This window comes from Pseudopipra pipra, chromosome 16 (assembly GCF_036250125.1).
Source record: "Pseudopipra pipra isolate bDixPip1 chromosome 16, bDixPip1.hap1, whole genome shotgun sequence".
Classification (NCBI taxonomy): domain Eukaryota; kingdom Metazoa; phylum Chordata; class Aves; order Passeriformes; family Pipridae; genus Pseudopipra; species Pseudopipra pipra.
In genome coordinates this window covers 1,147,946-1,174,610 of record NC_087564.1, presented here as the reverse complement: position 1 = coordinate 1,174,610, position 26,665 = coordinate 1,147,946, and the positions used below count along the sequence as shown (strand labels likewise).

At 59.9% G+C, this 26,665-nt stretch overlaps 4 protein-coding genes and 1 non-coding gene across 6 annotated transcripts in view; 2 read left to right on the top strand and 3 right to left on the bottom strand.

Annotated features, from left to right (window-relative positions):
- The first annotated feature begins 1,328 nt into the window (after positions 1–1,328).
- Positions 1,329–7,273, top strand: WFIKKN1 (WAP, follistatin/kazal, immunoglobulin, kunitz and netrin domain containing 1). Its single transcript, XM_064672466.1, has 2 exons — positions 1,329–2,160; positions 2,975–7,273. Exons 1-2 carry the CDS (start codon positions 1,939–1,941, stop codon positions 4,463–4,465), a joined length of 1,713 nt encoding a protein of 570 aa, XP_064528536.1. The 5' UTR covers positions 1,329–1,938; the 3' UTR covers positions 4,466–7,273.
- On the bottom strand, positions 4,869–7,870 carry METTL26 (methyltransferase like 26). The gene is made up of 6 exons (XM_064672465.1): positions 7,615–7,870; positions 6,412–6,574; positions 6,236–6,295; positions 5,715–5,782; positions 5,367–5,445; positions 4,869–5,297 (listed from the first exon to the last, which is right to left on the bottom strand). The coding sequence occupies exons 1-6, from the start codon at positions 7,818–7,820 to the stop codon at positions 5,250–5,252; spliced, it is 624 nt and encodes a 207-aa protein (XP_064528535.1). The 5' UTR covers positions 7,821–7,870; the 3' UTR covers positions 4,869–5,249.
- A 106-nt stretch (positions 7,871–7,976) lies between these two features.
- On the bottom strand, positions 7,977–8,047 carry TRNAG-CCC (transfer RNA glycine (anticodon CCC)). Its single transcript has one exon. It is a non-coding gene; the product is annotated as a tRNA-Gly (tRNA).
- Positions 8,048–9,977: 1,930 nt separating this feature from the next.
- On the top strand, positions 9,978–13,574 carry MCRIP2 (MAPK regulated corepressor interacting protein 2). Its single transcript, XM_064672462.1, has 5 exons — positions 9,978–10,131; positions 10,215–10,296; positions 11,884–12,011; positions 12,216–12,317; positions 13,128–13,574. The coding sequence occupies exons 1-5, from the start codon at positions 10,080–10,082 to the stop codon at positions 13,196–13,198; spliced, it is 435 nt and encodes a 144-aa protein (XP_064528532.1). The 5' UTR covers positions 9,978–10,079; the 3' UTR covers positions 13,199–13,574.
- Positions 13,575–14,202: 628 nt separating this feature from the next.
- ABCA3 (ATP binding cassette subfamily A member 3) overlaps positions 14,203–26,665 on the bottom strand; it is a 32,865-nt gene continuing 20,402 nt past the window's right edge. For both annotated transcript variants that reach the window (XM_064672460.1, XM_064672461.1), the window contains exons 17-31: positions 26,345–26,443; positions 25,999–26,191; positions 24,868–25,171; positions 24,122–24,395; positions 23,014–23,218; positions 22,338–22,557; positions 21,944–22,102; positions 21,325–21,497; positions 20,896–21,030; positions 20,574–20,768; positions 19,410–19,597; positions 19,086–19,256; positions 18,493–18,680; positions 18,327–18,400; positions 14,203–16,893 (exon numbers count right to left, since the gene is read on the bottom strand). In XM_064672460.1, coding sequence (XP_064528530.1) covers positions 16,762–16,893; positions 18,327–18,400; positions 18,493–18,680; positions 19,086–19,256; positions 19,410–19,597; positions 20,574–20,768; positions 20,896–21,030; positions 21,325–21,497; positions 21,944–22,102; positions 22,338–22,557; positions 23,014–23,218; positions 24,122–24,395; positions 24,868–25,171; positions 25,999–26,191; positions 26,345–26,443 — 2,710 coding nt within the window. In that variant the 3' untranslated portion in view covers positions 14,203–16,761. The remainder of the gene's footprint in view (positions 16,894–18,326; positions 18,401–18,492; positions 18,681–19,085; positions 19,257–19,409; positions 19,598–20,573; positions 20,769–20,895; positions 21,031–21,324; positions 21,498–21,943; positions 22,103–22,337; positions 22,558–23,013; positions 23,219–24,121; positions 24,396–24,867; positions 25,172–25,998; positions 26,192–26,344; positions 26,444–26,665) is intronic.

Genomic DNA, 26,665 nt, shown 5'->3' with positions numbered 1-26,665 from the left:
GCACCAGCACCCTTGGGAGGACTCTGGGGCACCCCGAAGTGGCTCTGTAGCCCTGGGCTGCATCACCAGGGAGCAAGGGGCCCTGCAGCTGCCACACTGCTTCCCAGCTGGAGCAAGGTGGGTTTGTGGATCAGGGATCTCCAGGCAGCTGGTGGCTGGGGTGGGTTGGGTGGGTCTGGGGGTCTCCAGGCTGCCAGGGTATGCAGGGTATAGCCCCCAGCAGCTCCTAGCTGGGCTATCCTGATGCGATTCCCTGTTTGCTGAACATCAGCCTTCCTGAAAGTGTCCCGGGCAGCAGAACCTCCCCTTGGCAACCATGGCTGGAGGGACCCTTGGGTGGCTGCTGGGCTGTGAAACTGGGGATCCCAGGCACAGCTATGGGACACACTCCAGCCCTCCAGGTGTGGTTGTGGCCAGCTGGTGACAGACCTGACTGTGTTTTGGGGGGTTTTCGGCCCCAGGGAGCCCCAGCATTGCCCTGGGCAGCCAAGAGCCCCCGGCAGCACAGCCGATGATGAGCCCGGGCAGGGAGGTGGCAGCGCTGGCAGGTCACTGTGCCAGGGCACTGCAGCTGCACCCTGCTCACAGCAGCGTGGGGGTGTCAAGGGCCCCCCCAAATCGTCTGGTCTGGGGCAAAAGGGGTTCCCCGAGGAGCTGCACACCGGGGGGAGCACCAAACCATTGCATGCAAAAGCCCCTCAGGGGTGTGGGTGAGTTGGATTCCCCGCCAAAACAAAAACCGAACAAGAAAGGGCTTCCCCTCCTTTTTTATGTCCCCTCCACCACCTGCCCCCCAAGAGGAGAGGCTGGAGGTGTTGAGCTGCTCCCCCGGGGCAAAACCCCCTCGGGTTTGCTGTTTCGCAGGGGCTGCAGACCCCCCTCGGCTCTGAGGCTCTCGCCAGAGCCGGAAGAGTTAATGCTCCCAAAATGCCATGAAATGTTCCTGCTGCAGGTCAGTCTCCAGCGGGGATTAGGGGGATCTGGCCGGGGAGCCGAGGCCGGCTCCTGGCAGCTCAGGGCCGGTGCGGGACGTGCTGGTTGAGCTCAGGCACAGTCTGCCGGGTCTGGTCTGGCTCAGAGGACAGCCTGGCTGTAAATCAGCGGGGAGGGAGGGCTGGGAGCCCCAGGGAGAGTCCCTCCAGTTTAGCTGGGTGGGTTACCCAGCCCGCGGGGCGAGCCAGGGTCCTGTGCCGGCAGCGCGGCGTTCGTGGGATGCCGGCTAGGGAGCGGGGATGGATCCGTGCCGCTGCCGGGATCCCGCTCCTGGGCACCTTTGGCTGTGGTGCCAGTGGGTGCCCAGGGGCGAGGTGCGGGGCTCCCGGCAGCCCGATCCCGCAGCGTGGGCTCCCCGTGCCTCCCGCCGGCCGCCTCGTCCCACCGGACTGCAGGCTCTGCCTGTTTTCTCATCCTGCAGGAATTCGGCTCCGTGGGCCGAGCGGGTTTTCGTGTGTCCCCCCTCCCTCTCTTCACTCTCCCTCTTTGGAGACTTTCTGCATTCTGCCTTTGATCTCCCCCCCGTGTTTGCCCAGGGATCGCCGGGCTCGCCGGGGTTAGAGGCTGAGGTCAGCGCCTTTCCCATTCCAAACACCCAGAAACATCAGTGGGAAGGGAGGGGATTCAGATTACAACCTTCCCGTCCTCCCCTTCCACCCCACTCGCCCCGCTCGCCGCGCCGGGGATGGACTGAGCCCCGGGGACTCCCGCCGCTGCCGCCGTGTCCCCGAGAGCCGCGCGGCGATGGATGGAGGGCGGCGTTGCCGGGGGTCCGGTGGGCGCCGGCCGCGCTGAAGGGCAGAGGTTTGGTCCTCGCCTCCTCCTCCTCCTCCTCCTCCTCTTTGTCCCCCCGCCTGCCCGCCTTCCCCCTCATTCCCTCCGTCCTGAATGTGATTTATCCCGAGCCCTCGCCAGCGAGCCAGGCCGGCGGCGCGGGGTGGCCCGATGGCTCCTCGTGGGGGTCGCGGGGCCCGGGACCAGCGCACGGGTGGGCGGCAGCGGGGCCCCGTGGGCATCGCGCTGCTCCTGCCCGTGCTGGCGGCGGCGGCCGGGCTGAGCCTGCAGCCGGGCAGGACGCGGCACCCGGGCGTGTGCCCCAACCAGCTGAACCCCAACCTGTGGGTGGACGCGCAGAGCACCTGCGAGCGGGAGTGCCAGGCAGACCAGGTGAGCGGGGGGGCTGCGGCGGCGGAGGGAGGTAACAGCTTTTGGGGAGCATCCCCAGGCCCCCGAGGAGATGTTTGGGGTGCGGGTCCTGTGCCCGGTGGCACAGCTGGTTCAGTTGTTTCGGTGCAATCGGCCCGGCTGCAGCTCTGCCCCCCCTAAGCCCCTGCTGGCATGAGAGGTGCCCCGGAGATGCTCCTCAGTGCCCCACAAGCAGAGAAACTGCTTATTGCCCCCACATGCCTCCCCCTCAGGCCATGCCCCTTGGACGGGATCCCCTGCCCCACCCAGCCATGGTGTGCTGGGACAGGGATCCCATCAGGCAGAGGAGAGAATCAATCCCCTCCAACTTTTCCCTGAGGGCAGGAGCACACCCACGAACTGGGCTGCCCATCCCAGAGAGTCCTGGCTCTGGGCTCCGCAGTGTTGAGCGGGACCCCCACCACGGTTAGGGCTGCCCAGACCCAGGATGGGGAGACTCCTTCACAATTCATCTGTGTAACGAGTTCTGCCTCCCCTCAGCCAGCAAAAGCTGAGAGGGGCAAGATGCTGTTTGCTTTGGGAGAGAAGGGCCCGTCATCACTGCAGTGCACCCCTAAACATCCTGGGGGTGCTGAGAGTGGGCTGGGGACGGTGCAGCAGTGCTGGGGAGGTTTTAGGCTCTTACCCAGAGCCCAGCAACGCCAAAGGTGCACAGAGCTGCACGGGGGACACCCGCCCACCCAAAAGTCCCACAGGGGTGGGAACAGCCCCCACAGTCACAGCACGGCAGTGACCTCCATGTCCTCCCCACAACCTCCTCTCCCTCCCTGGCCAGGACTGTGAAGACTTTGAGAAGTGCTGCACCAACGTGTGTGGGCTGCGGAGCTGCGTGGCCGCGCGCTTTGCCGACGGCAGCGCCCCGGCGCTGGCCCTGGCCCCCGCCGCGTCCTGCGAGAGCTTCGTGTGTGCCCAGCAGGGCTCCGACTGCGACATCTGGGACGGGCAGCCCGTCTGCAAGTGCAAGGACCGCTGCGAGAAGGAGCCCAACTTCACCTGCGCCTCCGACGGGCTCACCTACTACAACAAGTGCTACATGGACGCCGAGGCGTGTCTGCGCGGCACCCGCCTCACCACCGTGCCCTGCAAGCACATCTTCACCTGGCCCGACACCAGCCCGGTGCCGCAGGAGACCACGGCGCGCCCCACGCCCGGCGCCGGCCCCGAGGTGCCGGTGCCCCCCGCCCTCTACACCAACCCCTTTCACCAGTCCGTGCGCGCCGGGGGCACCGTCAGCTTCCGCTGCGACGTCAGCGGGCGCCCGCGGCCGGACATCACCTGGGAGAAGCAGAGCGAGCGCGAGGAGAACTTCATCATGCGGCCGGACCAGATGTACGGCAACGTGGTGGTCACCAACATCGGCCAGCTGGTCATCTACAACGCCCGCCACGAGGACGCCGGCATCTACACCTGCACGGCCCGCAACGCCGCCGGGCTGCTCCGCGCTGACTTCCCGCTGTCTGTGGTCAGGCGGGAGCCAGGGGGGACCCCGCGGGCCAGCAGCCCCCAGCCCTTCCCCAGCACCGAGTGCCTGAAGGAGCCGGACCGGCGGCGCTGCGAGGCCATGGAGGTGCGCTGGCACTTTGATGCCAAGCAGGGCTCCTGCCTCACCTTCCGCTACGGCGGCTGTGGGGCCAACAGGAACCACTTTGAGACGTACGAGGAGTGCCGAGCCGCCTGCCTGGGCAGCGCCCGCCCCACCTGCCTGCTGCCCATGGTGCAGGGGCCCTGCCAGAACTGGGAGCCGCGCTGGGCGTACAACCACCTGCTGAAGCAGTGCCACTCCTTCGTCTACGGCGGCTGCGAGGGCAACACCAACAACTTCGAGAGCAAGGAGACGTGTGAGGACGTGTGCCCCTTCCCCAAGAGCCTGCAGTGCAAGGCCTGCCGCCTCAAGAGCAAGATGGTGCTGAGCCTCTGTCGCAGCGACTTTGCCATCGTGGGCCGGCTGATGGAGATCGTGGAGGACCAGGACTCTGGCATTGCCCGCTTTGCCCTCGAGGATGTCCTCAAGGATGAGAAGATGGGCCTCAAGTTCTTCAACATCAAGTACCTGGAGGTGACCTTGACCGACATGGACTGGAGCTGCCCCTGCCCCAACATGACAGCGGAGGACGGGCCACTGATCATCATGGGCGAGGTGCACGACGGCATGGCCACGCTGGACCCCAGCAGCTACGTCCGGGCAGCCAACGACAAGCGTGTGAAGAAGATCTATGAGCTGATGGAGAAGAAAACTTGCGACCTCCTGAACCGCTTCCAGGACTAGGGGAGAGCCAGGATGTGCCAACAGGGGGAGCTGCAGACACACCGTGGAGGGGGCAGCCTGGGGAAGCCCCTGCATCTGAGGTTACCACCATCATGTAGTTTCCCCCAGCCTCATGCTGAGCCCCAGACCAGCTCCCATCTCCCCTGTAATTCATCTGCTGCATGCCCCCCTCTTTTGTGCCCCCCAGCCTGGCCAGCAGCAATAAGGAACTGGGTTGGGTTGCAGAGGGGTGGGAGGTCTGCCAGGACATCCCTCCTCCCCATAAAAACTTTCCCACCTCATTGAAGCCTCTGGACCCAGTGTAGCATCCCCAGTGCAGAATCTGACCCCCCATTGGTGCCGGGAGTGGGCTGGAGATCCTCCCCCCTCATGTTGGCACTGAAAGCATCAGGGAGCTGCTGGGTCAGGGGGGAGTCAAAGCCACAAAGTTTATTGGGGGAACAGCACAGTCCTGGGAAAGGGGGAAGGATGATGGGCCCCCTGCCATTAGCACAGCATCCTAGGAGCAAACTGAGCAAGAAGTCTCCTCCATACCCAGGGGTGCTGTGCCCCCACTCCCACACCTGTGCCCCCCATGCCTGCCCTCCTCTGGTCCAGGCTGTGGCACTCTGCTGCAAAGGGAGAAGGCACTGGGGGACATGGACCCCCCAGCCAGGCCAGCCCCAGCTGGGGCATGGCACTGACCCATCACTGCTGTCCCCAGATGGTACCTGGGGGGCACGTTGGGACCCCTCGAGGAGGCAGCAGTGGGGGCAGTGCCAGGAGGTGCTGGAGGTCGGGGCAGTTACAGCTTGCGGAAGATGAGGCTCTTGTTGTTGGCCGGCATGTCCACCTGGGGGCAGAGCCGGGGGTCAGGGGGTGCCCACTGGTCTGGGGACCCCCCCCAGACCCCATCACTCACCATCCTCTCCAGGCGCAGCCCGTTGGCCTCGGCCAGTTCCCGCAGCAGCGCCGTGTCCCGCAGGCCCCAGGCGGGATTCCTGCGGGGAGGGAGGCTGGGTCAGGTCAGACAGATGGACATCGGGGAGGGAGGAGCGGGTCAGACAGACAGACATCGTCTCCTGAGGCATCCCCATCTCCCGGGGGTGCCCTGGGGTGCGGGGCCTTCCCCCAGATGCTGCTTATCTTGAAGGACCACACTGGGAGGGAGCTTCCTGCAGCTGCAGGAGCACGGATGGGCAGGACAGACAGCATGGGCAGGACAGACAGGACAGGCCCCCAGCAGCCTGGGACCCCAGCCCCCTCCTACCTCTGCCTCAGGCTGCGGTCAAAGTCCACGTTGCTCTGGGGGCTGATCTGTCCGTCCACGGCGTAGGGCTGGTGGGACAGGGAGCTGGAGCTGCAGGCTGGAGCCATCCCGTGTCCCCCCCAAGCGCCCCCTCCATGGGCTGCTGTCCCCACCATGCACAGAAGCCAAGCAGGAAGAGCCGTGGCCCCCAAGAGGCACCCTGGGTCCCATCACCCTCTGCGAGTCCTGTCATCCACCTCAGGTCCTGTCACCCACCTTGGGTCTTGTCACCCACTACAGGTCCCATCACCCTCCACAACCCCCCCCTAGACTCTGCCTTGGATAAGGCAAGGGAGATGAGCATCTTTCCCATCAAAAACTGCCCCATCCAGGGCTCAGCATGTGCCCCAAAACCCAAGCTCTCTCCTTTCCCGCCCCCTCCCCAAGCCATGCCTGGAGCTGCCCTCCCATCTGCCACCCCCCAGCATTCCCAGTGATGCCCTGTGCCCTGCAGATGCTCCCACACCAGGACAGTGACCCACCCCATAGGTGAAGAGCACTCCTCCAGGCTTCAGCAGCACCCCAGCACCCTTGAACAGGCCCTGGGGAATCAGAGAGGTGGGGACCAGGTCAGAGGTCTGGGGACACCCCCTGGGACCCCCTCCTCGGCCCTGGCACTGTCTGACCAGGGGACAGGGCCTGGGGGAGGGCTGCTCACCTGGGTGCAGCACAGCTCCGCGATGTGCATCATGTTGATGCTGACAAGGAGGTCGAGGGAGGCGGGCTGGGTGCCCCCCCACGTCTCCCAGCCCTGCGAGACGTCCACCACGATGGGGGGCAGCAGGTTGGGCAGCCCCGCGGCCTCCACGTAGGCAGAGAGGCTGTGGGCACCAAACTCCACCTGAGCCCCAGCCGGGCATTGCTTGGTCCTCCCCCCCCCGTGCATCCCTCCAGCACCCGCTGCAGGCACAGGCAGAACTCCTGGATGGTGTCTGAGGAGGTTGTGGGTGCAGCACAGCTGGGGGGTCTTTGCTCCCCGATGGAGAACTGGCAGCACCTGGACAACCAGCAGCACATGGATGGAGAGGCCTCAGGGCCCAACCCCCCCATTCCGGAGCAGCCTGTGCTCCTGCCTGCCTGCACCCCCTCGGTACCACTGCCCCAGCACCGCCAGATTTTGGTGTGATTTACACCCTTTTTGGCACATTCACCACCCAGGTCTTGGCTCTGCAGCCTCACAGGGCAGTGGGTGCTGCTGGGTGGGCAGGACACAACCCCCCCTGGACAGGCGCCCATTCCAGCACCTCCCCACAGCGTTTATTTTTTTCCATGGGGGAAAGATGGATTTTGGGACTTTTCTGGGAAAAATAAAGTCCTGAGCTGGGGAGCCTGGTTGGATATTGGGATTTACTGAAAAAAAATATAGTGAGTATTGACTTGGGAAGCCTGGGATGGGCAGGAGTTGAATATTGTGGTTTGCCTGGAAAAAATAAAGTGTCAAGCAGGGAAGCCTGGGCTGTCCAAAGGGTCTTTGCTGGAAAAAAATTCACATCAAGCTCATCTGAGAGCAGGATATTGGAGTTTTCCTGGAAAAAAATACAGCACTGAGCAGGAGAGCCTGAGCTGCCAAAGGGTTGGATATTGGATTTTTCCGGGGAAAAAAAAAAATAAAGTGGGGAGCCTGGGCCCACTGTTGAGTGGATCTGTTCTGGAAAGAATATCCATTTGACAGCTGGATATTGGGGTTTTCCTGGAAAAAACATAGCACAGAGCAGGAGAGCCTTGGCTGCCCCAGAGTTGGAGCTGAGGTTTTTCCTAGAAAAACATGAAGCGGGGAGCAGGGAACCCGGGCCGCGGGTCTGTGGGAAGGGGCTGCAGGCAGGCAGTGCCCCGGGCCCCCCAACCCTCCGGGCCCCCTCACCTGCGCAGGGCCCGGGGGTCGATGTCCGAGGGCTGCCAGCGCGTGTGCGGGAGGGCGTGGGCGAAGTGCGCGGCGTGGAGCCCCGCACCCGCGCCCACCTCCAGCACCCGCAGCGCCGCCCCCGCGGGGGCTCCGCGCCCCGCGCACTCCCGCAGCACCGCCAGGATCGGGCCCTTGTTGCGCTCCGCGGCCTCCGGCGCCTCCATGGCCGGGCTGGGAGGGGACAGGGGGAACTACAGCTCCCGGCACCCCCGCGGACCGGCCCACGGGACCGCCCCCACGGCCGCGGGTGGAGCTTCCACGGCGGGGTGGGTGGGGAGAAAAAAAAAAAAACACAACAGAAAAAGGAAGGAAAAGGTTCCTGCGCCGCCCGGGAATCGAACCCGGGTCGCAAGAATGGGAATCTTGCATGATACCACTACACCAGCGGCGCTGCCGGCAGCGCTCCCGCCCCGCCGCCTCTCGGCCTCGGCCAACGCGGGACCCCGGGGCCGCTGGGCCCTGCAGCTCACCCACCATGCACGGACATTCCCACCCTGTCCCCCCCAACAAGAGCGAACTGAGGCTCTGCGTGGACACCTCAGGAAATTGGGGGTGAGTGGGGAACCACCCCTGCTGTGACTGCTCCCACTGGTGATGGAGGTCTGGAGGGATCCATCTGGAGCACAGGGATTTGGGGTTCAGCCCTTCTGAGCATAGAAAAGCTCAGAGATGTGCCCACAGGCACTGACAAACCCCGGGCAGGTCTCGAGTGGGGAGACTGAAGCACAACCCCTGCCGGCTGACAGGGCAGGTGACAACCAGCGGTGGTGTCCCCACGGGTCGGGTTGTATTTAGGCACAGTAATAGGGTTGGGGGAGTCATGTGGATGTGACCGTGCTGGGTGCACCCCTGAGGGTGAGCCAGGGGCGTCTGGCACCCACCAGGGTCAGGCATTGCTGTGCTTTTTTGGGGGGGCACCCTCCTGCACCCCTCCCTCCCTGGCCACCACCGTGGACACGTGGCGGAAAGGCAAAGGTCACTCTCGTGGGGTGGCTTTGCAGCACCTGGAGCTGGGATGGAGCATTCAGGAGACCCCAGTGGGTTTGTCACATGGCCTCTCCCCAAAACCTGGCTGCTGCCACCAGCCAGCCCCGGGGGGGGAGCCGGGGACCAGCTCCGGGTCATGTGCCGGGTCTGCACCTCCCACCACATGGGGACACCTCGGCGGGACCTCCCAGCTCCAAAGGTCACCGTGGCGGCCGGGACGCGGCCCCTGCTCCGGCTTCCCGCGCTGGTCGTGGGATGTGTGGCTCTGGGCTCGTCACAGCGCTGTCCCCACGGGGGTGGCACCTCAACCCCTGCCTCTGAGCCCCCTCGATGTCCTCTGCCTGGGCCCTCTGTGTCTCAGGAGTGACCCCTACGTGTCCCCTGTGTGTGCCATGGCTCCCGTGTTCCATCTCCTGAATGTCCCCGTTCAGGTCCTCTCCGTGTCCCCTGTGACTCCCGTGTCCCCTGCGTGCCTGTGTCATCTTGTGTCCCACGTGCCTCCTGTGCCTTTTCCCCTACTTTGACCCCTGTGCGTCCCAGTGTCCCTTGTGTGCATTCTATATGTCCTGTCTGTGTCCTGTGTCTCCCACATGTCCCACATGTACTCTGTGTCCCACGCATGTCCCCTGTATGTCCTCATGTCCCACGCATGTCCCCATGTGTCCCCCATGTGTGTTTCCTGTGTGCCCTCCACATCCCACGCGTGCCCCTGATATGTCCTATCCATGTCCCAAGTGTGTCCCCACATCCCGTGTCCTTTCCTTAAGGTCCCTGTATGTGTCCCATGTATGTCCCCACATGTGCCCCAAACGTGTCCTGCACGTCTCCCTTGTGTGTCCTTGCACCCTGTGAGCCCCCATATGTCCCCCCACGTGTACACCCGACATGTCTTGCGTGTTTCCCCTGTGCGTCCCCACGTCCCACACACGCCCCCAGTGTATCCCCTGAGTGTCCGCTGTGTGTCCCCACATCCCCTGTCTGCCACCAGCGTCCCCCATGTGTGTCCCCGGTGTGCCCTGCACGTGTCCCTTGTGTCCCCTGCACCTCCCACGCGTGCCCGTGATGCGTCCCGCGTGTCCCCTGTGCGTCCCCACATCCCACGCGTTCCACCTTGCGTGTCCCGTGCGTGTCCCCTACGTGTCCCCCCATGCCGTGCACGTCCCTTACACACCCCGCATGTGTCACATGTGTCCCCGCACACCTCCCTCGTGTTCCCGCGACGTGCCCCGCGCGTGTCCCACGCCCCCCCCCCGCACACCCCCAGCCCCTCTGCGCGGTCCCCGCCCCACGCGCGCCCCCCGCGCGGTCCCTTTAAGCGCGGGGGCGTGTCGCGGGGCCGCCCGGCCCGGCCCGGCCCGTTAAAGGCCCCGGAGAGGGGCGCGCTCGCCAGTGGTGCGGGGGCGCGGGGCCGTGCGGGGCCGGTGCGGGCCCGCAGGATGTACACGCTGACGCGCGGGCCCAGCAAGCTCGCCACGCAGCGCCGCACAGGTACCGGGGGGCGCGGGGCCCGGGGGGCGCGGGGGGCTCCGTCCCGCCCCGCGTTGCCCCCTGACGCCCCGCGCCCCCCGCAGGTCCCACGCAGCAGGCGGTGGAGAGCAGCAAGCTGGGCGAGCTGCGGGGGCGGCCGCAGCCCGGAGCGTGGCCCCCCGCCAGGTGAGCGCCGTGACCTTGGGAAGGGGACCGGCCCCGGGGCGGCCGGGCCGTGACCTTGGGGAGGGGAGCGGGGCTGCCGGGCCGCCCGGGGGCCGCGGGAGGGGGTCCCGGTGCCGCTGCCCGGCGCGGGGGTCGCAGCCGTCCCGGTGCCCGCCCGATCCCGCGCAGCGAGAACACGCGTGGCGTGGGCCGCCCCCCGGGGGGGACGCCGGGGCTGGCGCTGCTCTTCCTTCCCGGGGGCTGTCCCCAAAAACCGCGGGGAGCGATGGGGTCACGCCAAGGAGGCGGCGCGGGGGGGTCCCGGCGCAGGGCAGAGCCGGGCAGGGCTGGGCTTGTCCGACCCCCCCGCGCCGGCCCCGGGCACGGCCCCGATTGCACAAACCGGCGGCGGGGCCAGTGCCGGCCCCGCTGTGGGACCGCCCGCCCCGGGCCGCGGCTCCGGCCACGCCACGCACCCACGCGGGACTGGCCGTGCCCCTTGCCCCTAAGGTGTGTGTGAGGGGACGCTTTGGGGTGACTCCCAGCGTCCACCAGCCGTACCTGGAGCTGTCGGGTGGGTGCCGGAGGGGATTCCAGCGCCTGCCGGGTGATGATGGATCTATCCCTAAGGAGACCCTTTCCTGGCTCGATGTCCGGGGGCAAAGCTCACCCAGGCAGGGCTGTGGGACCCCTCCAGATCTGCCCATCCCTTCCAGCTTCAAGCAATACATAAGAGCCCCCCTGTCCAGCTCCCCTCCTTTCCAGGATCCCTGTAATTCACTGGAGGGGCTGCTGCCACACTCACTCTCACACTGGCTGTGGGGGTCTGGGGATCACTGCCCTCCCCAGCCCCTGCCCACAGGTCCACGGGGGCTGCCTGCTCCCAGTCTCTCCTGCCCTCCAAACCCACTCCCGAGGCCCCTTAGACTTTGTCCCATGAGGAATGTGGCGGTTGCAGACATGTCCTGTCCCAGAGCTGGGCCGAAAAGCCAAAATACTGGAGTTTTGCATTGAACGTGCCCTCAAAATCTCATCCCAGGTTTTTCCTTTGGCTCTGTCTGGTGTTGCTGCTTCCAGGCTGGGGCTGGTTTAAGTGCCACCCTCCCAAAGGGGATCCCAGCTCTGAGGAAGGCTGACCTGCTCCTCATTGGCAGAGAGTTATGTCTCAGTTCTGGGGCACCTTGGGCTTGTGCTGGGGTCAGGGCTGCTCCGGTGATCCCAGGTACTCGGTCTGCAGAGGATGGCACATCCCCTGCCTTGTCCCCAAGTGGATTTCATTTCCATTTTCCTGATATTCCTGCAGTTTTAGTGGCAGATTCTTTGTTTTAGGGACTGCACTTGGTGCTGGGCTGGAGGACAGGTGAGAGACATGCTTTTCCCTAGGGAGCTCCCCTTTTACCCCTCCCTGTGTCAGAACCCCCTCTCCCTTTCCCTTTCTGTCCCCTCCCTTGGGGACAGGGCTGGGTTGCTGCAGCTGTGCCCCTGGCCTTGCTGGGGCTGTGGGTGAGTGTGCACAAACTGGGGCGACCCAGGGCACCCAGTCCTTGCTTCAAACTGGGGTGGGAAGAGCTGCTGGCCCCCCTCACCCCTCCTTGCTTGTCTCCACAGCCCAGCCCAGAAACTTGTGTTCAACAGAGTGAATGGCAAGAGGCCACAGGTGCTGCTGCATCAGGTCTCAGCTCCTGAGGAGTGCTACACCCTGGCCCATGAGGAGAACGTCCGCTTCATCTATGAAGGTGAGGGCAGAGGGTCCCTGGGCAGCACCTGGGGGGGCTGGAGCGTCTGGGGTCCCTTCTGAGGCAGCTGCATCGTGCTGGGAACATTGACAGTGCAGGGATGGAGTTGCCAGCCTGGGGACCTGCCCTCTCCTGTTCCCCTCCTGCAGCCCCCCAGGCTGGGAAACCCCCATCCCAACCCCACCCCTTTCCTGTTCCCCCCAGCCTGGCAGCAGGTAGAGCAGCAGCTGGACGGCAGCCGGAGCGGGGACAGCACCTGCGGCCCTGTGCAGTACGTGGAGAAAACCCCCAACCCCGGGCTCAAAAGTGAGTGGGAACCGGTTGGGGCACTTCGGGGGATGCTGGGCTCAGGGGTGCAACAAGCTGGTGTGGGCTCAGCCTGCACCTGAGCAGGGCTGTGGTGGGAGGAGGAGGATGCTTGGAGAGCTGGTTGGGTCTGTCCTGCTGGTGCTGAGGCCACTCTGGGGGTCCTGGGCAGGGACAGCTGGCCTTGGCACTGTGGTGGGGATGTCCCACTGTGCCCCTTGGAGGAACATCAAGCAGGACTCTTGGTTGATGACTCCTCTGGGATTCAGGCCTTCTCCAGCCACCAAGGTGGGCTCAGCACCATGCTGGAGAGGAGCTCCCCAGTCCTCGTGGGGACTTGCTTCTCCTGGGGCCAGCAGGACCAAGTGGGGATGGGACAACACTTCTCTGGTGGCAGCTGGAGTCCGGGCTGTGACTGCAGCGTGGGGGGTCCTGCAGCAGCCAAGAGCTCTGTAAACCCAGCCTGGCCTTCTGAGAACATGGCACAGGGGTGGGGGAAATTTGGAGGTGTCATTAGGTTGAATATCAGGAAAAGGTTCTTCCCCCAGAGAGTGGCTGGGCACTGAATAGGCTCCCCAGGACAATGGTCATGGCCCCAAGGCTGCCAGAGCAAAAACTCTCAGGCACACGGGTGGGACTGTTGGGGTGTCCTGTGCAGGGCCAGGAGCTGGACCTGATGATCCATGTGGGTCCCTTCCAGCTCAGGATATTCTGTGATTCCATGGTTATTTTTTCTGGTGGCTCGGGGTGAGCACCTGGAGCTTTGCTCCTGCTCCAGCTGCTCCCCTCTCTCCCTCCCCTCTCTTTCAGACTTTGTTCCCATCGACCTGGAGGAGTGGTGGGCACAGCAATTTCTGGCCAAAATCGAGAACTGCTCATAAAAGGGAAGAAAAGGTCGCATTTGGTCTCTTTTTAAGAGAAACGAAGCTGTGAGCACCTGGTCAGAGCCCAGAGTCGGTGGCGTTTTCCAACCACGTTTTTAAGATGCCCGGATTGGAGTGACCCCCGGGACCGGACCACAGCCATGCCCGGCCACGTGCCTTCCCCATGCCTGGAGGAGGAGCAGCCTGTGGCCCCAGCCAGGATTCCTTAAGTGCCAGTTCTCGGACCGCTGCAGCTCCTGCAGCCTCCAGCTCCCAGGGACACTTTAGTGCCGTGCTGGGGGCGAGGGAGTGGATCCCCCCTGCAGCCCAGGCCACGGGGAGGACAGCGGGGGGCTGTAGCAGGACCGCCTGACAATAAAGAGCTGAAACTGCCCGTGGAGATGCACTTGGAGCAGGGGGAGGGCGGGGGAGCAGCATCATGCCCTGGAGAGGGGATGCTCACAGCTGAGTTGTGGCTCAGTGAGTGCCTGGCTGCTGTGGCTTCAAGGGGCTTGGAACCTCTCCCTTGGAGCTGCATCCTTGTCCTGGGGCTGTGCCATGTCCCAGGCCTCAGCCAGGGGCTGGTGCTGTCTTAGGTGATGTTTGGGATTGAGGGGGCACCTGCAGGGGGGCTGAGCACCCTGGCTGTGGTTCAGAGCCAGGCTGCAGTGTGGAGGTGGGGAAAGATACAGGAATGAGGGTGCCAGGGCCAGCCCCTCACTGCCATGGAGGCCAGAAGTCATTTTGAGCCCCAAGCTCAGGATTTCCCCCTCACCCATGGTTGTCTGGGGGAGGCTAAGAGAGGACAGTTGTGGCTGCCTGTGGTGGAAAGAACAGGGACCCTAACTTCTGCTTCCACACAAAAATTCCTCAGCTCATGGGCTTTTCCCGGCCAGACTGAGCTCTTCCAGTTCTGCTTTTGTTGGACACCCTCCTTCCCTCATGTCCTTTTCCCCAAAGCAGATATCAGGAGGCCAGCACAGCCTGAGCAGAGTCTTCAAAGGAGGCCAGGAAACACCCACTGGAAAAAGAATTGTTTTTATTATTCCTATGATGGGAATAACAATCACACTGCAGCCAGCGGGGAGTAGCAGCCACCTGGGACCTGTGATGCTTCCCCCACCTGGGAGGCCAGAGAAGTGCCAAGGGCAGCCTGACCCTGGCAGCACCTGTCTGGTGAGCTCCTGGTCCTGTCTGCCAGGTGACCATTCCTGGTCCTGCTCCCTGCCTTGGCACTGTGGCTGTGACTGAAATTGGGAGCAGCACCATGCACAGCCAGCAGCACCTGCCTTGGTGACAGGGAGGGTGTTACAGCCCCGTGTGACAGGGGAATGCTGCTTCCTTAAGCCCTTCTTCCTTTAGGCCAGGATGGCCCCAGTGAGGAAGGGCTGGGGTCAGGGGATGCCATCTGTGAACGGACTCCTCTCACCTCAGCTCTGCCAGGGCATCGTGGGCACTATGGGGGTTATACTGCCTCTGTGTATCCCCCCCGCCCAGCACCAAGCCTTGCAGGGGGTCACCAGTACCCCAACAGGACATGTACTGTTACTGCTGTGCTCAGGGCACTGCCAGCCTGTGGCAATTTGGCATCTCACCCCCTGTAACCCCCACATTCCCACTGCTCCCTATGCCAGGCAAAACCTAGGAGGCTCTGCTGTATGTCCCTTTCCAGAAAAAAAAATAAAAGGTACTGGGAGTCTCAGCACTTTGCTGGTGGCTCCAGGCACCTTTCCAGCAGAAAGCATCCCCCTTTTTCTTCCCTCTCCAAGGATGTCGCTGGTGCTGGGAGTCCCTCCCACAAGGTGCCCTGGCAGTGGCTGGCTCTGCTGCCCACTAGGATGCTCCCAGGGAGCAGCCCCTCCCTGCCAGCAGCTCCAGAAGGCTCCAAGGTGTCCAGGGATGCCATTCACCTGCTGGCTGCTTGCTAATAAAACACACATCGTTAAGATCTGGGGCAATTCTTAGTAACATGATGCACCATCGTTCTGAACAACAACATTAGGCAAAGGGAAAAAAATGGAACAGGAAAGAATGAGTCAGTCACGGGGAAAAGAACAAAAACCCAACCCAAAAATGTAACCCAACCCCTGACAATGCAATCACTGGGAGGGAATCAGCCCCCCGCTCCATAAATATTAATTAGTTATGTGCAATTGTGTGTAGTACTATAGTGCAAATAGCTCTGCATTGATCACGGGGCAGCGGCCGGAGGGGCTGCCCCAGGTGACACAGGGACTAGTTAAGGACAGACAAGAATCAACACGGATTTCCAACAAACAAACAAAAAAAAAGCAACCCAACCACTGGGAAACGCTAAAAAGAAATCCCAGTTGCTGCCTCTGACTGGGCACAGGCAGGGCTGGGCAGTGCTGGTGCCCAGCAGCATCCCAGAGCTGGGCAGGGGCAGGGCAGGGCCTTCGCTCCCCGCCTGCTGCTGGAACAGGGGATGGGGATGTGGGACAGGTATGCTCTGGTTGGAGCTGTGTGGGCATAGGGGGTGAGCTCAGCAGGACATGGGCACAGCCAGGGCATCGCTGGCTTCAAACCGGTCCTGTGGCTGCACAGCACAGTGTGGGGCAGTGCTGCTGGCAAAACCCTGCATGGGCACAAGACTGAGCCCAGCAGTGTCCTTGGGCACCCTGTGGCACTGCAGACACATCCCACTGAGCACAGCCACGTCCACGGGCACCCTGTGAAATCCCACTGAGCACAGCAGTGTCCCCAGGGACCCTGTGGCACCTCTCACAGAGCCCAGGAGTCCCTGGGCACCCCTCACCCACCGCTGCCTCCAGCCCAGGCTCTGGCTCTCCAGCCATGCCCATCACGTGCTGTTCCAGGGGCTGAGCTGCAGGCATTGCTCCAGCAGCACATCCTACCTCTCACCCAGTGCCAGCTCCTGGCACCACACAGCTCCCCTTGCACGGCTGAGGTCGGTGCCAGCTCCTCAGGCCAGGCTTGGCAAGCAGGCAGGAGGAGACAGAGTTTTCCCAAGCAGTTAAAGGAGATGGAGCCTCCTCTGTCCCATGCCAGGCAGGGGCCAGACAGGAGCTGTGCAGTGTCCCTCCAGCTGGACACAAAGTGCTTCTAGGGGCAATCCTGGTGACCCCAGGGACGGTTTGGACCTAAGCTATGTGACAGCCTCCTGTTAAACCACGAGCAACCACCAAACGACACATCGACATGCGGGCGAGGACCACGAAGCGGGTGTGAGCGATGGGCAGGGAAGAGGGGAGCAGGGAGACACCCCACTCCCCCTCTGCCAGCCCAAGCCCAACACCCCTCGCCACCCATCCAGGCTCCTCCCAGCTTTTTGGGCAGGTTTTTTTGCTGTGTGGGTGGGATGAAGGCTGGAGAGTGGCAGTGTCTCATGTGCACACACACGGACCGCAGCAGTCCCGGTGATCCCAGTAATCCCGGTGATCCCAGCAGCACGAGGAAACGCCGCCATCCTCTCCCCCCTTCCCCAGTGAAAAGTTTTACATTTATACAGTATTTAAGACACGCTGATATATAAATTACTGTCTCTATATATACTATGTATAGGCTGGGGGCCAGTCCGTGAGGAAGGGCACCGGGGGGGCTCATTTCCCTCTGTCCTCTGTGTAGTGCTGGAAGCGGGTGAAGCTCATGAAGACCTGCTCCAGGGAGATCTGGCTCACCGAGTAGTCTTCCAAGCGATACTTCTCTTTGGCTTTCTCCAAGGCCCCAAAGACCTGCAAGGGAGGGCACAGACATCAGGGCAGTGTGACTTGGCAGGGGGGATCCCCAGGCTGCCAGGAGGACCCTCAGATTGTGACAGGGAACCCCTAGGCTGTGACAGGGAACCTCCACACTGTGACAGGGAAAGCAGAGGAAGCTTTTTATCTCCAGGGAGACTTGTGGAAGTGACACCTTCCCTGGCAGAAGGGTGGGGGGGAGCCAGGAGATGGATTATTTAGCAGAGTATCTGACTCCATTTAAAAATATATGCTGTGTATATGAACATTTTACATATTTATTCAAGATAAATGAATATATATATACACACACACACACACACACACACATACACAACTGGGCTTGAATCCCAGCCCAGGGTTGCTGCTAATACATAATATATATAAAATATTTACATAATCTTAAAAAACCTGCATAGCATACTATATATACACATATATATGTATATATACTATATACATATAGTATATATATAGTATGCTATACCTGTGTATAGCATACAGCTAGCTTATATATAGCTATATATAATATCTAAAATATTTATAAATATAAACACACATATATATTTATAAACTATATGTAGTTTTTATATAATCTGTATACTATGTACTCTCTATATAGTCTCTATATATTCTATACAATATATGTAATGGATATATATATACTCTAGAGTATCACCATATACTATATAGAGTATATAAATAAATAAAAAAACCTATATATACTATATACAGTGTTTATAGTGTATATATTATATAGTGTATATACAGTGTATATAGGATAATATATTGTAATGTGTATAATATAAATGTACATAATGTAGTGTATACACAAAATATATACACTGTACATACTGTATATAATATACAGATATATAAAACCCTATATATACCTATATACTGCATATGAAAACAATCTGTATACTATGTATACCTCTGTATACATGTATTTATATATAGATAGCGTATATATATAGGCAGATAGTATTACAGAGATAGATAATATATATCTGTATATATTATGTATATATTCCATATATTACTACCTATGTACATTCTATGCAGATGGTTACATACTATACTTACTATATATATATATATACATATATATATATACACACACACACATATGTACACCCATGGGGTTTTATCTGTATCCCTGGGCTGGGATCCTACAGGGTCCATGGCTGGGTAAAGCCATTGCCCACAGCCCTGGTGGGACCACAGGGTGACACCCAAAGCTGGGGTGCCAGGGGGCTCCTGGGGCTGAGGGACAGGAGCAGGCAGGTGCCCACCCATGCCATGTTTCCCACTGGGATATCAGGGTGGGAATGATGCCTACTGGAAGCAAAGCACTGAGAGCATGCAAAGGGGCAGGAGGAGGGTTCTCTCCTCCTGCAAACAGGGGATTTGCTCCAGCAGCCCCTTACCTGTGCCCAGCTGAGGTTCTTGTTGGTCAAGTGGTAATGCACCATGCCCTGGTGCTCATGTTTCAGGACACTGCCTGGGAAAGACGAGCAAGGACAGGCTCTGGGTTAGGGAATGTGCTGAAGCTCACACCCAGCACCCTGCCCTCCCTCCGAGGGCTCACAGTACCTGGGAAAGTCTTCTCCACGAAGGCCTTGAAGGCCAGCAGCTCGCCCTCCTCCTCGCTCCGTGTCTTGGCCAGCAAGGTGTAGCCACTGCCAAACTTGCTTTTGAGGTGCTGGGGGCTGCCCAGGCACTTGAACTGCCCGTTCACCATGATGGCCAGGCGTGTGCACAGCGCCTCGCACTCCTCCATGCTGCAGGAGGGAGAGGACTCGTTCAGAGAATCATGGAATGGTTTGGGTTGGAAGGGACCTTAAAGCTCATTTAGTCCCATCCCCTGTCATGGGCAGAGACACCTTCCACTAGATCAGGTTGCTCAGAGTTCCATCTAACCTGGCCTTGAACACTTCCAGGGATGGGGCAGCCACAGCTTCTCTGGGCATGTAAACACCAGGACACAACAGCAGAAGTTTCTGCAAAGTGGTTGGAGGTGTATTCCCTCCTCTCTAGGCTTTTGGAGGAGGGAGATTTAGGTAAAGCCAGCCCCTGGCTGCAGACAGGGACTGCCCACCCACCAGGCTCTGGAGTTGGGTCCCATCCCTTGGACCTGGCCACTCTCCCTGATCTCTCACGCTGAGCCCTGCCCAGCCAAGTGTCACCTGTGGGAGGTGAAGATGATGGATTTGCCACACTCCCGCGTCCGTGTCACCGCGTCCCAGAGCAAACGCCGGGCCACGGGGTCCATGCCAGTGGAGGGCTCATCCAGGAAGATCACGGGGGGACCACCAATGAGGGCAATGCCAGCACTGAGCTTCCGCTTGTTACCACCACTGCAGAGGAATCACAGAACCATTACAGTTGGAAACAACCTCCAAGATCATCAAGTCGACTGAAAAAGGGAGATGGGAATGTAAACAGAGATCCAGGACGAGCGCAGGGAGCACCAGGGCAGCGGACACAGGGTTTGTCCACGCCTCTCTCACCTGTAGGTCCTCACGAGTTTGTCGGCGTGGGGCTCGAGGAGCAGCCCCCGCAGCATGTTCTCCACGCAGCTGCCGCTGTAGCGCTCGGGGATGCCCCGCAGCCGCGCGTACATGCTCAGCGTCTCGCGGCCCGTCATGTGCTCCAGCAGGGCATCGAACTGCGGGCAGTACCCGATCCGCTGCTGCACCTGGGGGCCAGAGGAACCCAAGGGAATTAGCTCACAGGCAGGCCTCCGGGCCAGGAGGTGCCTGGGCACCCACAGGGCTTTGCTGCTCCTCAGTGAACGATGGGGGCTGAGTCACAGCTCCAAAACCACAGGTGGAATGAGATGGAAATGCTCCTGTTGCTGGAGCAGCGGGGCTGGCAAGGATGGACACAGACAACATGTCTCTGGGTGACAACTGGGTGGGCTCACACTGCCCTCTCCCAAGCTGGTTCCTCACTGTGAGGGACCATTTTGGGATTCCCAGGATCTCAGGAGAAGGAAAGTGCTGGAGGGTTGGTACCTCCACCATGTCCTGGTCCTTTCCAAGGACAAGAGTGTGACAGAAGGCAGCTCCAGGGAGGGAATCAATCTGGGCCATGCTTTCAGGGCAGACCCTTCCTGTGTTCTCTATGCCTGACCTTGTCGGGGGTCCCATTCACTTATGAGTTGGCCTCAATGATCCTTGTGGGTCCCTTCCAACTCAGGATATTCTGTGAAATCTGTGACAGTGGTGGAGGAATCCCGAGGTTGAACTGAAAACCCAACCCTGCTCATTTCTTGCTTTTCCAAACAGAGTCGGCAACTCCCAAGGAGTCCTCTAGTGGGGGTCTGGACAGGTTTGACCTACTTGTTTTAGAGAGATCATTTTCCAGTTGTGATCAGTAGCTCACATTTTGCACATTTCCAACTATGGAGCAAAACCTTAGATGAAGGGTTTGCCACCCTCACAAGGTTTGGCTTCCATTTGTATCACATCTGTGATCCCAGTGGAGAGGGGACTGCTTCCACATGACCAGATAATGGAGAGCTGGGCCAGCCAAGGACACAATACCCCTGGGATATTGCCACCCCTGGAACTACAACCACATCCTGCACAGAGGCACCTGCGAGGTGGCTCAGCCCAGCCAGGCACAGGACTGTCTGCAGCACTGCCCTCTGCCCCTGCAGCCCTCGGTACCTTCTTGATGTTGGCCAGGATGCTGTGCCCATCCACAAAGGCATCCCCTGACGTGATGCTCTCGTCACCAGTCAGCATCTTGAAGGTGGTGGTTTTGCCTGCTCCGTTGAAGCCAAGGAGGCCAAAGCATTCCCCTTTGCTGACGGCCAAGGAGATCCTGTCCACTGCCAGCAGGGACTCCCGGCTGTCATAGACCTGGTGGGGAACACACAAAGCCATGTGTCACCATCTGATGGCACGGCAAGGCAGGGGGTGGCTTTGCCAGCCCCAGGAGTACACAGCTCAGCCGGCAGCAGGATGCTCAGGGACACGTTCTCCTCACCTTGGTGAGCTCCTTGATGACCAGAGGGCTGCTGAGAGATGACAGCAGTTCTGGTGGCGACTCTAAAACCTTCTTCCTCTCATCTGCCACGTCCCTGTCCTCTGGCAGCACAGACACACGGTTCAGCAGTGCCACCTGAACACACGGGGGAGACACACCCTGTGTCACCTGGCTGCTGGGGGACAAATGGATTCCTCCAGCGTCCCCAACCCCAGCAGGATCCATCCCTTCCATCAGCCACCTCTGGGGATGCCTCACTCCCTTTCCCAACCCATAAACGCAATGGGATCAGCCCCTCTGAGCAACCTGTTCCAGGGATGCTCCCTGGGAAGATGATTTGGGTGAAGGGGGCCTGTCTCCAGCTCACAGGGACTCCTGGGCTGGGCTTGGAGGGCCCCTCACTGCTCCCTCCCACACACTTCTGCTCACCCATTTCCGCCGCCTGCAGATGCCACAGACCAGAGTTCTCAGTCTCCAGAGAAGGTTTGTCTCAATGAGGAAGAGGAGGAAGAGGAAGGAGAAACCCTGGACGGCCAAGGAGGTCAGGTATCGCCCGATCCCAGGCGTCTCCCAGGAAAAGTAGTTCATCTGATAACTGATATCTGAGGAGGGATAGAACAAAATCAACACTTGGATCAATCCACACTCAGGGGAGGAGCACATAACCTCCAGAGGAATCTGTGAGCCCAAAGCTTTGCCAGGCTCCTCTCCATCCTCTCCTGCCCACAGCTCTTTCCAACACTTCCCATAAGAGGATTTGGGTCTGGAAGGGATCTGGCAGAAGATGCTCAATGGAGGTACGCAGAGGACACCAATCTTGGGATTTTTTTACTTGTCTATGAAACTTTCCCTAGCCCACATTTTCCTCCAATCCTTAATTGGATCACCTATGAGTGTCAAACACTGCCCAGGTTTTGGTTTAAAATGGTACCTGGAGCTACTGCCCAAGTAGAGGCCCCGTGATACTGCTCAGCTCCACCACCCACCCCACAGAGAACCCCAGTGTGGCTATGGTGGGTTGGCCAGGTGAGGACCAACCAACACTCACTGAAGGCCTTGCAGATGAAAATGGCTTCAACAGAGGAGGTGCAGAACTGAATGAACTCGTAATTCTGGTAGAAGTCACTGATGCACTGGCCCAAGCAGTAATTGGGTAAGACAAGAAAGACTTTATCCAAGGTTTTGGAGAGGTCCACCAAGCCCAGCTCTGAAAGAGGAGCACAGGAAGATCAGGTGATTGGAGACGGCTGGTTTGGGAGAAAGATGCTGATATTGCCAAGTTCAGAAAGAAATCAAACATATTTTGTCATGTTTAATGGGTGGGAATGGACTGTTGTAGGGTTTTACTGCCAGTGTGGGGACAGCCCTGGGATTGACAGAGTTCCCTTGGGGGCTGGACTGTCCTGGTGATGACTGCGCAGGTACAGAGGGCAGTGACCTACCTGGGATGCTCATGATGGTGACAGCGAGGAAGGTGGCGGTGCCAGACAGGATGTTGAAGATGGTGAGTCGGGTGTAGGCCGTGGCTGCCACTGAGAAGAAGAAGCTGAGGAGGTACATGAGGGGGATGATGGCCCAGCCATAAAGGAGGAAGATCAGCATCACATCAACGAGGTGACTGTCTTGGGTGAAGGCTTGCACATCAAAGGCTTGGAATATCACCTGGGGCACAGCAATGTGGGGAGAACGCACATTTGGGTTAATCTCAAGCAACATCTCCTTGTCCCAGCGGCCCAGACACTGGGGTAACAGCAGCACTGCACTGACCCAGAGAACCCCCCATAGATGGGTCCTACCAGCAGCCTGGGCTTGTCCCCAGGGAAGCCCTTTCGGCAGACTGGGATGCAGAAAGGCAGATCTGGGAAATTCCTCTCCAAGCTCCCACGGATTTAACATTTCCTAGTGCCCATAGCCAAGTATTCAGGTGCCAGAGGCTGCAGTCAACTGCCCCAGCTGGTTGGCCATGGTCCAGCTGCCAGGAGGATCAAGGGACAGCTTTCTTACTGGTCCTTTCTACTGAGACAACACCAGTGGCCTTGTCCTTTTCCCTGCAACCTCACACATCCCAGAGCAGCACCCAGCGCTCCCACCAATGTGGAGGGCATCAGGGCAACTCACCAGCATCAGAGCACAAGGGATAAGGAAGTTGATGATGTCCCAGAGCAGGGCAGAAAGCCAGAAGTTGACCACGTAGACGCCACTGACGAACTGGACGTGCTTGGCCTTGATGGCCCGTTCGCTGACCAGCAGCAGCGCGAAGGTGCTGGCAAGAGAGGCCATCCCGTACAGCAGGTTGATGGCAATGGCAAACCCAGTCTGGCCTCTGTGGGGACAGAGGGGCAGGTGAGAGCAGGGACATCTTGAGAAACCAACGCTGAGGTCACACAGGGACAGCACAGAATCACAGAATATTCCGAGGGAAGGGACCCAAAAGGATCATCAAGTCCAACTCCTGGCCCTGCACAGGTCATCCCAACAATCCAACCATGTGCCTGAGTGTTGTCCAAACACTCCTTGAGCTCTGGTAGGTTTGGAGCTGTGCCCTGGGGAGCCTGTTCCAGTACCTGACCACTCTCTGGGGGAATAACCTTTTCCTAATGTCCAGCCTAACCCTCCCCTGACACAGCTCCAACCGTTCCCTTGGGTCCTGTCACTGGTCACAGAGAGCAGATATTGGTGCTGCCCTTCTGCTGCCCCTCATGAGGAAGCTGTGGCCAGCACACCCACGCCAGGCTTCTTGCAGAGAAGAAGCTGCAAGAAGTTAGAAGCTGGAACAAGCTGGCTACACTCCCCAGCATGCCGAATAAACACCCCAGTGAGATGAGCATCTCCCAGACAGAGTCCACCCTGCACAGCCCACCACAAACCTTCACCCTGCCCTGGCGAGGTCCCATGCATGGCCTCTCTGTACAAGAGAGGTTCAGAGACCCCAGACGTGGGATTTTGTGAAGTGTACAGCCACACAGACTCCCTGCTCTGACCTCCCAAGGAAAACCAACCTCAACCTCTGAGACATGTCTGTGGGGTGACGTGGCTTCCAGGCTCAGGCAGGTAAGTCACCTCCACAGCTTTGCTCCTGTGTCCTCCTGAGTGTAATCACAGCTACGTTTGGGTCTGAGAAGCTCCAGCCTGGCTCCTCCACTGACCCCAGCACAACCAAGCCACCCTGCACCCACAGGAGCCACGGGCCCTAGGAGGAAGACAAGCACTGTGCCATCGCACGTACTCCATGAGTTGGTCCTTGGCCTTCTCAGTGATGTTGCGGGGCTGGGGGTAGTTGGTGACGGTGATGGAGGCATTGGGGCCCGCCAGCACCCTGAGGACAGCATTGTCAGCCAGCATGAGGGCGGTGGCCGGGGAGTGGTAGGCCTGGTTGTTGAAGAGCGCGGTCACCACCGTGCGGTTCCCGGCGCCCTCGAAGGAGGCGGCTGCGATGTAGTGCTCGTTGAAGGCCCCCCCTTCCTCAGAGGCCCGTGAGATGAGGTAGTCCTCCAGGTCACCTGCCAAACACACCACTGTCAGGAGCAAGTCCATCACAGGAGAATTAAATGGGGTCAACTGGAAAAGACCCCAGGCACCCCAGCCCTGGTGGCCCACCCTAGACCTGATCACAGAAACATAGATCCATGGAATCTCCTGAGTTGGAAGGGACCCATGGGAGCCCACCAAGTCCAACTCCTGGCCCTGCACAGGACACCCCAACAATCCCACCATGTGCCTGAGAGCATTGTCCAAACACCCCTTGAGCTCTGGCAGGTTTGGGGCTGTAACCACTGCCCAGGGGAGCCTGTTCCACAAACACAGGGTTACGAAGAAGGCAGCTCTGCTCAAGTGAGGAGGGGTCTTGCCAACGTTGGGACACTCCCACGCAGGAGCGGATAGACAGGAATGTGTCAGATACGCTGTGGCTCAGACCTAAACTACCTGCACCAGTGGCTCCACCTGCTCCATGGGTTGTCCCTGAGCCCTCACCCAGCACCTCCAGCGGCGACTGGCGCTGGGCATCCAGCAGCTCCACATACTGCTCCGCCAGCCTCTGGGACAGCCCCGCGGCGCCCGGCACCGAGAAAGGCACGACGGTCTGGCCGTAGGGCTCCAGTGTCAGCCGCAGCTGGGACGAGTCCCGCGGGCCCGGGAAGGTCTTGGCCACGATGAGGGCAAAGGCAGTGAAGATCAGAGGCACGAGGAACTGCGCCGCCACCATCTTCCAGTTGCGCCAGCTGTACATGGCTCGCTTCATGAACATGGCGTAGAACTGCTGGCAGCACAGGTAGAACTGGCAGGGGAGAGGTCAGGTCAAGGTGAGCCCTGCTGGCTGTGGACACATCACCCCACACAGCTGATGGGGAAACGACTCCAAAACCACTCCTCATCCTGCAAGCAACCCTCCAGCTTGCAGCAGAGCCTGCTCTCAGCCAAGCCTGTCAAGGGATTAGCAGGGCAGCTGCCAGGCTTCAGCACATCCGACTCCCTGGCTTCTGAACGAGACACAGCCACTTTGGGATCTCAGGTGTTAAAAGCAGCATCAGCCATGACCTTTACCTTTCTCCACCTCCCAGCATTTGAGGTTCACAAAGAGGATTACTGTAGGGCGGCTGCTGCCGAAGCGGCCGGGTGAGACGCCTGGAGTGCCCAGCCCAGCCCCTGCCAGCACCTTCTCTGCTTTCCAAACCCTGCAACACCCTTCTCCCCCTCTGCCTTTGAGATGTGCCCTTGAGAAGACAAGGGATATTTATCACAGGTGCAGAGGCAGTGGGGTGTGAAGGGCTGTGCAGGATCTGGGACACGAGCCTAGCCAGGGAAGGAAGATGGATTTTCAACCCCAGTGATGGAGCAACGGTAGGTGAAAACCACTTTAGACCACCTGGAATACCTCGAAGAACAATTCTGTAGATGTCAAGATTAACGCAAAGAGGATGGCAGGATCCCACCAACCCTAAAAGTCATTTGCCCTAAAAACACAGATTCCAACTTGATCTTCCAATTTCAAGCCACATGTCACGAGATCAGCCATGGGGGAGGCTCTACCTGGTAACCCTGCTCCAAACCCCCTCTTCACAAGCCCCCTCCCCGTTCCTGCTGCACCGTCCCCCCAGCGCTCACCCCGGTGTTGAGCTTGATGCTGGAGCAGTCCTCGGTGATGAGAGCCCCGCTGTCGTCCGTCATGTCCGTCATGCCACTCAGGCTGCTCGAGTCATCCATGGCCCAGTCATTGGAGCGTCTCTCGTGCTGGTACTGGAGGGCAGGCAGCTGGATGGCCTGGATATCCATGCTGGAGTCCACCAGCTTCCCAACCCTGTGCCAGGAGGGAGAGCAGGTGATGCAATACAAGCACAGGCCGGATCAAGCAGTTCTGAGCTGAGGAAGCCAAACCCAAGGCAGCAAACCCCACATGAGCTATGTAGGACATCATCAAACCACATGGGGATGGGTCATCCCTCATTCCTACCTCAGGAAAACCTCCTCCATGGTGGTGACCGAGGCGCCGTAGCTGGCGATGCCCAGCTCCTCCCTCCTGTGCTCCAGCTCCGTGAACAGGGCCTCGAACCTGAGTGGAGAAGTGAGATGTTAGACACTGATGCTCATGAGAGGGGGCACTCAGGGGTAAAGACCCTCTGTGCATCAGCCCTGCAGCTGGTTTAAGTCTTACAGCCAACTCCAGGACTGCCTGTGGTACTGAGCATCCCTCTGTCCCCAAAATCAGCTTTTGGGCTCCATCAGTTGCTCTTCCTTGCCTCAGCTATCACAGAATCATGGAAACACAGAAGGG

Bases quoted from the DNA above. Each gene is read 5' to 3' on its own strand.
- WFIKKN1 (XM_064672466.1), top strand. From the start codon at position 1,939: ATGGCTCCTCGTGGGGGTCGCGGGGCCCGGGACCAGCGCACGGGTGGG. The intron at 2,161-2,974 runs GTGAGCGGGGGG...CTCCCTGGCCAG, and splicing joins GGGAGTGCCAGGCAGACCAG to GACTGTGAAGACTTTGAGAA.
- METTL26 (XM_064672465.1), bottom strand. From the start codon at position 7,820: ATGGAGGCGCCGGAGGCCGCGGAGCGCAACAAGGGCCCGATCCTGGCG. The intron at 6,296-6,411 runs GTGAGCAGCCCT...CTGATTCCCCAG, and splicing joins CGGAGCTGTGCTGCACCCAG to GGCCTGTTCAAGGGTGCTGG. The intron at 5,298-5,366 runs GTGAGTGATGGG...CTCTGCCCCCAG, and splicing joins GGCTGCGCCTGGAGAGGATG to GTGGACATGCCGGCCAACAA.
- MCRIP2 (XM_064672462.1), top strand. From the start codon at position 10,080: ATGTACACGCTGACGCGCGGGCCCAGCAAGCTCGCCACGCAGCGCCGC. The intron at 12,012-12,215 runs GTGAGGGCAGAG...TGTTCCCCCCAG, and splicing joins CGTCCGCTTCATCTATGAAG to CCTGGCAGCAGGTAGAGCAG. The intron at 12,318-13,127 runs GTGAGTGGGAAC...CCTCTCTTTCAG, and splicing joins CCCCAACCCCGGGCTCAAAA to ACTTTGTTCCCATCGACCTG.